Source organism: Saccostrea cucullata, unplaced genomic scaffold, assembly GCF_032062105.1.
Source record: "Saccostrea cucullata isolate Sc308-1 unplaced genomic scaffold, CSIRO_AGI_Scuc_v1 ctg12497, whole genome shotgun sequence".
Lineage (NCBI taxonomy): Eukaryota > Metazoa > Mollusca > Bivalvia > Ostreida > Ostreidae > Saccostrea > Saccostrea cuccullata.
Genome location: NW_026922181.1, coordinates 2,501 through 16,372, shown reverse-complemented (window position 1 = coordinate 16,372; position 13,872 = coordinate 2,501). Strand labels below are relative to the sequence as shown.

The following is a 13,872-nucleotide window of genomic DNA, read 5'->3' as shown; positions in this document are numbered from 1 at the left end:
CAAATATATATTCATAAAAAAAATCGGTTCCCAAATCCCATCAACCATTGATCTCAAATGAGCGCATCTTGAACGTATCATAAAATTTCAACTAACAAAACGTTTATTATAAACATTTCAATCCTGTATTGTTCAAATACAAAACGCTCTTGCTTCACTATATATTGTATGCTGATGTCTAAACATTGGATATTTTTACAGAAACAAGATGAGACTAGAAAATACAAAGTGACTTTGAAAAAATAACCCAAATTAGCAGGAATAGAAACAATTTTCACAAACTGATTATGCTCATGTCAATTGACACCAATATGTCATACCATAGGTCAAGCATGGATTTTCCTGTAACGGAATAAAATGTATTTCCCCATCTTGAGTACTTGAATAGTATAAAACACAGAGAAGGAAGGGTAATTGTTCACAGCTTTCTAAAATGCCGAGCAGTCTAAACAAAGATAGTGTAGAAATTGACATCATGGCTGACGGAGAAGCAGGCACAGAAAGGGAAGACCTCACGTCAAGCAGACGACCAGATACTTTACCTGTGAGTTGATTTCTTCTCATTTACCGGCTCTTTTGATTAAGAATACGTATTTCAAATACCACGGAATAAGTAAGAGGTCAATAATATCTGACTATAATTGATTCAAATACAGTTCCGGGTGCAATTTGTTTCAGATACCTACAGCGAACGACTCAGGGGACGATGTAGATTTCAGATTCATAGAACCTGTTCTAAGTAGAGATGTAAGTTTAAAAGACGTAATTTTTTTTTTACATATACAGTGTGACAAAACTGACAGATTTTCTCAAAGGCATGACCACGTGCTTTGATGTACACCAATTCTTGTAAACCAAAAACTCTATATATTCAATATTCTATTACATTGATAAGTATTTTTAAATAATTAGTTACATTTCATTGATTGATTGAATGTTATTTTGTTTTTCAATTTAAAACATTCTTAAAATTTCCAGGAAGTTGATGGACAACAGCAAACCTCGTCTTCCAAAAGTCCATTTGCGGACAGACAGAACTTTGTTAGACAATTGTGTGACGCTTCACTGTTGGCCGCAAATGTTTCCCAGCTCCGCGCTGTGTTGGACGGAGGTTCAGAGAGCAGTTATTACATTCCATTATTATTGATGATCGGGTTTTCACTTTCATTTCACATCGGGTTTGGAATGCTTATGATTCATAGATGGAGAAAAGAAAGAGAAGCTGATATGTCTCACAAAAAGTCCTCAAGTCTGCCAGGTACGCCATCTTCGGGCGCCATATCAGAAAAGGCAAGTGGAGTGACTTGTTCTTGCTCCTCGTGTATGACTGTAGAAAGATGTGACGAGATCAGCATGTTTATCATGCTTATAATCGTTGTTTTAAATGTCTTTATTGCAGGACTTGGGTTATCAGGGCCACCAAAAGGTGGCGCTACTGGTAACTAACAAATACAAGTTCGATGAGATCTTTGTATAATACATGTAACATTGCTTTAAATCAAGGAAGAAATAAAATTATGATATGTAGATAAACATATATTTACCAGGGTATAACTTTAATAAAATCTTTGTTTTGGAAGCTTCAAGATATATATCAGGATATATATCAAGATAAAACACTTGTCTTCATCTAATGATGCGGAGTAAAAGCTGAACTGTTTTCATGGTTGTACATTCACCCGTAATAAATGATCATTTCTCGCTAAATATTAACAATATACTACAGTACATTGTATATCGACTCTTGTTATTGAATAGATGTGGCAATTTTAAAAAGATGATCCACATAAAATTCACATTGGTAAATTATTGTTTAACTTTTTCCTTTATAGTTTTGTTTTTAAACGAATATATGTGATATGTTTCAAAAATAAAATAGCATGGAAGTTTTTGTTTATTATACTTTCACAGGTCGAGGAAACTATTTTCTGTGACGTCGGAATAAATTTACATGTTAAGTGGGGAACCAACGTGACTGACAAATCGACCAATCAGCTCAAAGAGTTGCATTATGGGCTACTACAAAAATACCACACGTGTGTTTTGAAAAAGCAAATATTTTAAATCACTCTCGGAAAAACGTGATGCATTTTTCCAAGCATTTTAAACACCTAATACGCTATGAACATCATTATCTACTAATTCCATGCTCACATTTATATATAAATGATTTACAATGATTAAAATTAGGGGTTTCTCCACTCCATTGTACAAATGCGTTTGTTGACAGTTTTCCCCCGCGCTGTGCTTTCAGTGAAAAGTCAATTTCACGTGACTATTCCTTGGTCCAAAAACAATCAACTCTGAGGTGTGCTCACGTATTGTCCATGTTTACAACGTATACAACTTCGAAATACATGCTATTCACGTTTTATGATCAATATGCAAATGGATTTATATGACAGGTAAATTAAAAAACTGAAACTTAAGTGGCTTTTTGTGTTTTTTCTTTGTTTATAAAATGATACTTTGAATTTCTAGTAACAAATAACTGAGTAACAACTAATTTAACCAGTTACATGGCAGATTAACGAATATCGAGTTATATAGCTCGAATCTTATTTACCTGTGAAGACTTTATGAGCGGTATTTCAAAGTACAATTTAAAAAGGAAAACTGACTTTGTTTGTTAATGTGAGCATGGAGAATCTTTATTAGTACCTAATCTTTGTATTTTTCATAAACATATTTCAAAAAAAATGTTAGCTGACTTTCCTGCAATCATTTGAAATCGCGTCCTAAATTTCCCTGACCCACGTGTTTGTAGTAAAAATAAACATGTAGTAGACCATCATGCTTATCGGCTCATTCACTGGATTGGACTATTGTTTGCTGTGAGCACCTCTGTGCGCAATCGCAACAATATCCATATAAGGTAGTTCCCTCGACCTGTTTCATGACCATTTTTAAATAATATATTTTTTGTTGATTATTTAATTTTGTTTGTAAGATAAATAAAATATACTATTCACGTGTTCTTTCTTCTATTTTTTATTGTTAAATAATTAAGTGGACAGAGCCGTCCTACATTACAACTAATGAAGGTGAATCCTTACCTTCGTGACTCCTTCCTACTTGTATGACATAACGTGTTACGTATTCTGTGGTACCTGGCATGCATCGTCCCAATCACAGTTTGAGTCCCCCATATCAGAGAGAATCGATGTGAATCACCCGTGGGCTATCGACAATAATGGCACTGGTGCTCAACATGTCGTGGATACTATAATTGGATTTTTGTAAAAATGTTGGATGGATCAACCATGTACCATTTAATTAGATATGCTAATGAGTCAAACCCCTAAACCTAGATCCTGTTGAGCGTAAAACTAACGTTGATATATCAGAGGACTTGACACCCATTCTCAATATAAGGGCACAAATGCCTCTCTGATTTTAAAAAAAAAAACGAAGTTCAAGATAACAATTTTTCTATCAATTACCTTTGAAAGAATGTATCTGAAGATTTTGTTTCCAGTTTTTTTTCATCAAATTTTAATACATGGAATAATGACAAGACGGTAAAGTAGAGGGTGATTTTATTCAGAAATGTAGCTTGAAATGTACGTTACTCTTTCTTCAATGTCCAAAAAGATATGTCAAAAAAATGTAGTCATTAAAATCACAATTGGAATATCTCATCTTAACGTAGGTCGCGGGCTTGCTGACGTCATGAAAACTGGGTACGCAATTTATATGATTTGGGCGACTTTCTTGTGCACATCTGATTATGACGTCACGGTGAGAAAGGGAAAAATTCAGTACATTATCTAGCTATACCTTTTATTGAAATTGTTTGTTTAGTGTAACCGTATACATAGAACATGCTGAAGTTATCCTGTTTTGTTTATGAAAACTATACGCGTCATGTGCGTGTATAGCATGGAATGTGGAACCTCGAACACGTTGCGATGTATATATTTATGTACCATAAATAATTATTAATTTTAATGAAATAATCAGAATTATTTACTTATAAAATTTGTAATTTTCTGAAAGTGTATACATTTATGAGTATGACAAAAATTCCAAATCCTATAGGAAAATTTTAATGTTAACTATTATTAATTTACCGGAGAGTTATGATATTTTAATTATCACTATCTAAAGCGTGGAGAATCATGGAATATGCAGACATCGATAAATTAGTCTGTTTTTGAAGAGATGCGTGATATTTTCGGAATAGATTTTGATCATTTACTGAGTATGTTAAGTTTCAATGGCCAAACACGAGCATGTGTTGGATCATAGCTAAATATGTCTGACTCAAGTGTCTTCAAGTTAATACAAGTATTCTGTAGTACAAATACCAAAGATGTAAATCAGTTAGGGAAATATATATATCATGCTAATAAATTACGAATGGAATGTTTAAATCAATTAGCTATATAATAAAATGTATGTATTACTAGTTGGTAAGTTTATAACATGTTATTGTACTATGTATGTAATTGATAAATACAATGTTATACTTATGATGCTTATGGGATGTCCGTCCCACGGAATAAAGAACTGAACTGAACTGAACTATTTGTTTTTGTCTGTACCCTTGCACACATGTAGAAGTAACTAGGCTACGACCGGTGTCAATTTCAGCGAAACAGCACAAAAGAATGGTAATGAACTGAAGTGGAGGGGACTCCCCAATAATATGTGAAATGAACGTTGTGTTATATGTCACAATCACTACTATAGAGACACGATTGCCTCAGAATATGAGTAGGTAACGTACATTTCAAACTTGTAAAAATATGTAAATTAGTAATAAGAAAATATTGAAAAAAAACTAATTAAAAATCATTTCAATGAAGCGTTTTAACGCAGTAATATAAGAAATCTGCTACATTGACAAAGTTGATCAAAATAAAAAACGAAACCAAAAATAGGGCTTGAAATTAAAAAGCAACTTTCCTGACAAAAATTTAGTTGGGAAATTAATATAATCATTGGCGGAAGAAGAAACGGGATCACTGCGACACTCACGTGGGGCTCGCAAAGGTTTTACCCTACAGGTTTGTTGATACACATGGTATCATTTCTCGTCTCTCCATGGCTTTCAAAGAAAAAAAAAATAGTGTAAACTCAACGTTAAAATAAATTTATGGCATATAAAATTTATTGCCATTTGAAAGGAAAATTTTCTTGGAACTACAGAAAGGTATAATGTTTGACATTTTGCCGCGATGACGTATGATTTGGTGGATTTTCCTTTCCTGCACCCCAATACACAAAACGTCAACATTTGTACTTAATCATGTTAAATTCATCTGAATGCAGACTAAAATGTTAACTATCATTAATTTACCAGATAGTTATGATATTTTAATTCTGAGAATTGCTTTTACCTAATATCCCATTATAATTGTAAACCCTACATTGTATGCACGTGCCATTTTAGAATTCACGTGATACAAGTAAACAGAGATAAACAGAGCTAACTTGTACGACCCTTGATTTTCCGGCAGATTCTAATTACGTTAATTTTGTGTGAGGAGAGAATATTTATTTTTCTAAAACTGCTTACTTCAACTTTTTACTTTATTCCTTTATGATATATTGGGTAAATGTGAATGAAAAAGCACACGATTTGCAGCCGTATTGCCGGGATTACGAAAGTCTAACATTTAAGAAGGATATGGAGATAACGAACAGTATTCAATCTCAACGTCCATTAAACAATATACAAAACAAGAGCAGAGCAAACACGGACCTCTGAAACATCAGAGGTGGGATCAGGTGCCATGGAGGAGTGAGCATCCCCTGCCGACCGGTCACACCCGCCGTGTGCTCGTTGTCATGATCAGGAAATAACGGAAAAAATCCGTCGTCAATTCAGTGTATAAATAATAGACTACCAGTTGGTATGAAAAACGTCAGTCAGCATTTGACTCAATGATAAATTGTATTTGCTGACAAAGGCATTGTATCGACCATAGAATTTACGAAATGATGACTTTAAACGAGACTGTTGATATTCTTGTTTCATCAACTTGCTTGTCAATAAAGAAACACAATGTCAAAGAATTAATTAATTGATAATTTTTTTATTTCAGAATTCGATAAAAGTAAAGAACAAATATTGATAATTATATATTTACGGAATTAAATTCTCTATTTAAATGATATTACACGTGTTGACATTTCACCAAGTCGAGGCTCAAACACGGCCTCCATCCCTCATAATTAAAGATTTTTTTTTTCATAATTACATATTATTGATGAAATGGCATGATAATATGGTTTATATTCCATTTGAAATATGTATATGATTCACTGTTGAAGAATGTTACGTATATATATGGTTTATTTTCTTCTAAATTAATCTTCATACTACATGTAGGTACAGTACATGTATTTCATGATGATGTGATTTATTCTGTACTGAAATAAACATGGAAACATAAGAATACGAGTCTGGTTTATTAATTCCCTTTAATACCAATAAAGCCAAAAACTTGTAATTAATGAAAATGATAATTTTTTTAATCGTCGGAAGAAAAAAAATAGTAATTGAGATATGAAAAGTAAAGACAATATAATTTTGTTTTTGTTTTGTTTTTGTTTTTGTTTTGTTTTTGTTTTTTATTTAAGTAATTTCAAGACATATACACCTTTCTCTCCCACTCTCATACCTGTTGGAAAAATACATATACACACATTTATAAACATCTAGTATACATACACAAGGATAGATACACTTCAATATACGTAGTAATATACATAAACATAAACTTACGCAATATGCGATGCATATTCAATCAGTAATTATATTAAGAGTTATTTTTGGACACATTAAAAAGACATTTCCACTTGGACCATCTATTTTTATAAAATATATTTCCTGACAATTTTTCTTCTAAACAATTAATTATTCAAATATTTTAAGATTTTATTTAAAACAATATTATTGTTCTTTCTTGATTGTTGAAATAAGTATTTCTTCACTAGAAGGATAATCAAATTAATTGCCATATGATCTACTTCCAAATTACCAGTTTTGACATCAAATACAATTCTTGTACCAGACATTTGAAATATCCAATCTGACAATGCTAACCAAATCACAGAAACCTGTGGACAGTAGAAAAATAAATGCTTGATTGATTCTGGTTCTAAGTTACATATTGAACAAAGTGGTGAATTTTTTATTTTTGACAGATATAGGTTCTTATTAGTACCTAATATTCTATGGATAATTCTATAATTGAACCACATAAGTCCTGAGTCTTTTGTTGTCAATTTAAAGTTTGCATAAACATGTTTCCAATCAAAATTAACTCTAATTTTAGATCAGTATCCCATTTGTTTTCACTAATAGGTCTGTGCTGTGTTTTTGACATTAAATGATCATAAATATTTCTGGATCCTTTTCTGTTCTTACAAAGTATTTTTACAAATTCAGGTTGATATGGTTTAACAAAAGTATAATATAAATATTGTTTGATATCAGGCCATGCAGTCAAAATGCTTTGCTTCAAACCTTCATATGTGGTAAAAGGTAACTTTACAAAATAATCATTTGTGATACTTTCATAACTAATAAAATTGCCTTCTGTATTGAATAAATCATGCACTATATGGAACCCTTTATCGAACATTGGTTTACAAAATACATATTTATTTTGAATCTTTATTTTATTATTATACCATCGTGGCTCACTCAGTGAATGTAAATTAAAACTCTCTATAAACTCACTAAATTAAAATAAAGTTTCTTTCCAAAACATGTTTTGTGTGATTTTTGCCCTTTGTTTACAATATTCAGGCCCAACACTACATAACTTGTTAATATTACATCCAGTAATTTCTGAAAAAAGATTACTCCAATCTGGATTAGTAGTTAAAATTCTCCTCATCCAAGTTAGTTTAAGAGATTTAATAAATGTTTCTATATTGGTCATTCTTAATCCACCATTTCCGAAATCCAGTTGCAATGTTTTTCGAGAAATTCTATAAACTTTATTTCCCCATATGAATTTATATAAGGTTTTTTCAAAGAGCTGTATCCACTGCAAACTAGGTTTTGGAAGGGATGTAAATAAATGAGTGAACTTTGATAGGAACAAACTTTTTACTACTGTTATTTTTCCCAAAGGGGTAATATTTCTCTTTGACCAATGGTTTATTTCTTTTTGAATAAGTTTAAACTTCTTGTCAAAGTTAAGTTCCTCCATTTTTTTTTAAAGATTTGCTGTATATGTTATACCAAGAACAGTAAAAGGTTCGGTCGTCCATTTTAATCCTGTATCAGTACAAATTGTATTTTCTGTGTCAAATTTAGAACCAATCCAAACTGCTTTTGTTTTAGAAATGTTAGGTTTTAAACCCGCAAATTTTGAAAATTGAAAAAGAAGATCCAGAGCACTTTTTAGACTCTTCTCTGTTCCATCAAGAAAAAGAACTTTGTCATCTGCATATTGTATAAGACATACTTTTCCTTCCCTATTTTAATGCCTTTTATATTTCTATTTTGTCGAATCATGTGTCCTAAAATTTCTACACAAAGATTAAAGAGGTAAGGAGATACCGGGTCACCTTGACGACAACCCCTACCAATTTCAAAAAATTTTGAAAAAATACCATTCTGAATGACACAAAGATTAGCTTTATTATATAATACTGAAACCCATTTTATAAGATCAGGACCAAAATTAAAGAATTTCAAAGTATTATACATAAATTTCCATGATAAAGAGTCAAATGCTTTTTCGAAGTCAATAAATAATATCATACCAGGAATATGTTTTTCATGTACCGTATTTATTACATCATAGATTATTCGTGTATGCTCTCCGATAAATCTACCCTTGAGGAATCCTTTTTGGTTTTTATTGATTACACAGTCAAGAACCTTTTTAAGTCTATTTGCAATGCATGCAGATGCAATTTTATATGTTACATTAAGAAGAGATATTGGACGCCAATTACTAAGAAATTCTCTAGGTTTATCTCCTTTTGGTAAAATTGATATAATACCTTGTTTCTGGGTTATTGATAGCTCTCCTTTTTGAAAACCTAAATTTATTGATCTTATTAAAAAGCTTCCTAAATCCTTCCAGAAAAATTTGAAAAATTCTGTAGTAAAACCATCACTGCCTGGGCTTTTATCATTTTTCATATCTTTTAAAGCAGAGAGGGCTTCCCCTTGAGTTATGATACCTTCCAAGCTATTAGACAAATGTTCATCCAAAATAAATATATCTTCTTTATTTATAATTTTTTCTAAGTTTACATCAGTTAGCTTGTTGTCACAACAGGAATATAAGTTTTTATAAAAACTTTCTATTTCTGTGAGCATTTCACCTTGGGAAATAATAGTGTTATCATTGCTTTGAATGATTTTGCTTATAGTTTTATTAACATAGTTTCTTTTTTCCAAACTAAGGAAATATTTTGTAGGTTTTTCTCCCTGTTCAATCCATTTTAATTTAGTTCTAACAAATAATCCTTTAATATAGTCTTTTCGAAATTCTTCAAGCCTGTTTTGAGCTCTATTTAATCTTTCGACAATGTCATGTGACTCATTATTACTTCTAAAAGATTCTAAAAACTTAATTTCTTCTTCGATAGATTTAATAGTTTTATTTTTTATTTCCTTTTTTCTAGAGACATATTGTTGCATCTCTTATGCATAATAATAACTGTTCAAAAAATAGTTGATCGTCAATACAAATACACAATTCTCTGTCGTCCACTAAACTAATAGTGGAGGGGTTGTAAGGAGAGGCAGCATATTGTAACTTTACTTTTTGAATTGTTTCCTTAACACAATTAATATAAAGCTGGTCTTTTAGAAGAGAGTTATTGAATTTCCAAAAACCTTTTCCCCTTTCAAAATTATTGAAGTTGATGTAGAGTTCAATTAATGAGTGGTCAGACCTATATCCTGGCTTAATATCAACCTTATCAACTAAAGCCATCAATTCATTAGAAACTAAGAAAAAGTCAAGTCGGGCTTTTTTTGTAGGATTGTTCTTAAACCATGTGTACTTTTTTTCTGTTCATGTTTTACCCTCCAAGGATCAGTCAAACCATGAATATCGTTCATATTCAGAACAATATCCCTTGCTTTTTTTGTTATTTATATTTGTATAATTATAGTAGTCCAATACTGTGTCCTGAACCAGATTAAAATCGCCAGCCATAATTACAAATTCACCCTGGAAATTTGAGACTATACCTGATATTGATTGAAAAGAAATTGGATCATCTGTATTTGGACCATATAAATTAATTAATAAAATGTCGTATTTGTTGAATATATTAAGTTCTAATACCAACAGGTTACCTTCTTGATCTACATGTTCATTTATAATTTTATATTCAAAAGTATTATTAAACAAAATAGCAGTGCCTCTGGCATTAGATTGTCCAGGAGAAATATAAACATCATAACCCCATAAAGACCTAATATCATTGTAATCATTTTTAGTGAAATGAGTGTCTTGTAGAAGGTAAACAGAAAATTGTTTTTGTTTAATGTAGTTAAGCACATCTCTCCTTTTTTCTAATCCCCCAAGACCTCTACAGTTTAAAGACATGACATTATTTAAAGCTCATAGAAGAATAAGTAATATGGTGTAAATAAACAATGTTTTTTCAGTAAATATACACCTGGAGTGTATTGTGCAGACAATGGGAAGCAAACGTTTAAAAAAGCTAAATAAATAACATTGACTTAGTGCATGCACGTTAGTGCGCATATAAATTGTGATACTATTTCTACCCCAACAAAATTCACACATACATCTTTCACACACTGACAGAGACAAACACAAAAACACGAAAAAATAAAGATATATAATTCCTGTAGACACCTGAGTGGCTCATTAATAGCACATTTTATTTATTCAACTTGCTTGTCAATAAAGAAACACAATGTCAAAGAATTAATTAATTGATAATTTTTTTATTTCAGAATTCGATAAAAGTAAAGAACAAATATTGATAATTATATATTTACGGAATTAAATTCTCTGTTTAAATGATATTACACGTATTGACATTTCACCAAGTCGAGGCTCAAACACGGCCTCCATTCCTCATAATTAAAGATTTTTTTTTCATAATTAGATATTATTGATGAAATGGCATGATAATATGGTTTATATTCCATTTGAAATATGTATATGATTCACTGTTGAAGAATGTTATGGTTTATATGTAAGGGGTGTTAAGAAAGTTCGTTCCAGGATGAAATGTTTTCAAAAATTTCAAAGTAGTGCTTAACTAAAGAGATGAATTTTGAAGTCTGACAAAATCACAAGAGTGTGCTTTAAATTTATAACAATTCATTTCTAGTGGGAAATTATTATTATTTTCTTCCATATGAAAATATATATAACATCTTTAAAGCACCCGAATGATAGAAATGCTGGTCATTTTGAGTGAAAATAAAGGATAATTTACTGTTTCTTCATAGCTTATCTTGCATCAGCATAGTTATAAGAACGATAGATCACTTTTTAAAAGAATAGGTTTGTCATTTTGGAATTTATCACAGATTTGATAATTTTTTCATAATATTTGAAAGGATGTCCTGACCTGTGTGCCTAATATATGTCACAAATATGAGTCATCTCCAATTTTTCTGAAATGACATCATCTGTTTTAATACCTGTCCTCCCCTTAATGATTCAGCAAAAGACAACTAAAACCTTATCAGTAGCAAGAATGAACTCCATAAACACGAAATATCACAAATTGTAAATATCTTCTCACCATATTTCATTTTTAAAATAAAAGAAAAATGTGGAACAAACTTTCTTAACACCCTTTATATTTATTTATATATATATATATGGTTTATTTTCTTCTAAATTAATCTTCATACTACATGTAGGTACAGTACATGTATTTCATGATGATGTGATTTATTCTGTACTGAAATAAACATGGAAACATAAGAATACGAGTATGGTTTATTAATTTCCTTTAATACCAATAAAGCCAAAAATTTGTAATTAATGAAAAATGATAATTTTTTTAATCGTCGGAAGAAAAAAAATAGTAATTGAGATATGAAAAGTAAAGACAATATAATTTTGTTAACTGGCTCGGCTTTTTATTTAATACAATCAAGTTTAAAAAAAAATCATTTTTTTTCTTTTACTTTTCTTTCGTCTTTTTTTTGGCTATTTGTTTGTTTGAAAGGAATTAAACTGCACATTAGTGCTACCTCGATGAATGTCCTAACCACCAACCGCTTAAGATATGTGGTAAAAAAAAATATTTTTGCATGGGTGTTTGAATACATAAAACACGATAAAGTTGGTAAAAATATGATCGTTTTATACATGCCATTCATAGGCGTCGGAACCGGAGGGGGTGGGGGTAGGGAAGCTTAGTCCCCACCTTTTTTTGCAAAAATAGACATAACTAGAAACTCTTGTTGCTACAGCAACAAAGAAGGTCTTCTGTTCTTCTGTATTTATCTGTAAGAAGGATATTTTTCTATTAAAAAAAAAAAAACAAAATGCAAAAAAAAAAAAAAAAAAAAAAAATTCCTCCATCTGGGCTCGATCCCAAAACCATTTGTATGTAAGTCGGACACTCTAACCACTGAGCCACCAAATTCCTCAACGTTTAAGGTATTTTGTAAGCTTATTATTCTAAGGTTGAAGGAAATAGTTTCGAAGTGAATGAAATAGTTTCGTAGTAAAGTCCCGGTCTAATTTCTATAAAAAACTGAGATATTGGCCGTTTGACGTGATATTGTATGTAGAAAAATGATTAGAATAATTATGGGACACATTTGCAGTGAAGCAATGACACTTAGCATATACAGAGTTGTAAAAGCGAAACTAATATACGCGGTCAGTTGCAGAGGTAATTCAAAATCCCGGAAAAACAGTGAGTGAGTCATGGGCATTTTTTCAACACATATCGTATCAAGCGGGGTAACTGCAATTGATTTAACCTATCTAAGTTGCATGGAAATTTAATTGATATGAAAAATCGCCATTTCCAAGATTCGGTCGATTCATATTTTAATATAAATAAAATTTAAATAAATTCCATACACCCAAGAAAGCAAGAATACTTGGTATTAAAATGTCGTAATAGAGCAGAAGAATCGAATGATATTAACAACAATTGTAGAAATAGCCGATGCGAGCTTTATTTAATGACTAAATTTCAGACAGAAAAAAAAATGCAGATTTTGCCTATATTCACTACAATTTCATTATAGTTTAGACTCACCTTAAAACTCTCAGGACACTTTCTTTCAGGTCTCTTCCCGCTTTTATTCCGAATCTTATGTCAATATTTTGTGCCGTTTGGCTTGAAGACATTTTCTCTACGTTGCTGTTGATTGTTTTTTTTTAGAGAAGGGAGGGGATATTTTATAAGCATTTGTAAGAGTAAGAGTTGCAAAAACCTCCACGACCTTAAGCTTGATCGTGACCTTCGGGGCCAAAGTACAAGGTCATTTATCAAGGTCAAAGGTCAAGGTCATCAAAGAGAGAGAGAGAGAGAGAGAGAGAGAGAGAGGGGGGTAAACTTGAGATAAACAGCTGAATCTAGATAAAGGTAATGAATATTTCTTTATTACTTTTTGAGTAAGGGTCAAAGGTCTCATTTTGAGGTTATTCTAGACATTTGCAGTCTGATTAACATGTCCCAAAATCATTTCAAATACTCTTTTTATAAAAGATATTTATGGGATAGTAAGAAATTCAATTTATGCAGTTTTTCTCTCATAACCGGAAGTCGTCGTTTTTATTTCCAGTGGGATTGACATATTTCGAAACTACTAGTAAGATGCTATAAGGTAATACTAACAAAGATTACATAAAGAAAAGTTTAAAATTTTGATTTATTTGATCACTTTCTGTGACAACCGGAAGTGACGGCGGACAATCTTAAACT

General features: G+C 31.2%; 1 protein-coding gene across 1 annotated transcript; it reads left to right on the top strand.

The window, feature by feature from the left end:
* Window positions 1-817: 817 nt before the first annotated feature.
* On the top strand, window positions 818-2,260 carry LOC134261329 (ninjurin-1-like). The gene is made up of 2 exons (XM_062743767.1): window positions 818-835; window positions 979-2,260. The coding sequence occupies exons 1-2, from the start codon at window positions 818-820 to the stop codon at window positions 1,444-1,446; spliced, it is 486 nt and encodes a 161-aa protein (XP_062599751.1). The 3' UTR covers window positions 1,447-2,260.
* Window positions 2,261-13,872: the final 11,612 nt, after the last annotated feature.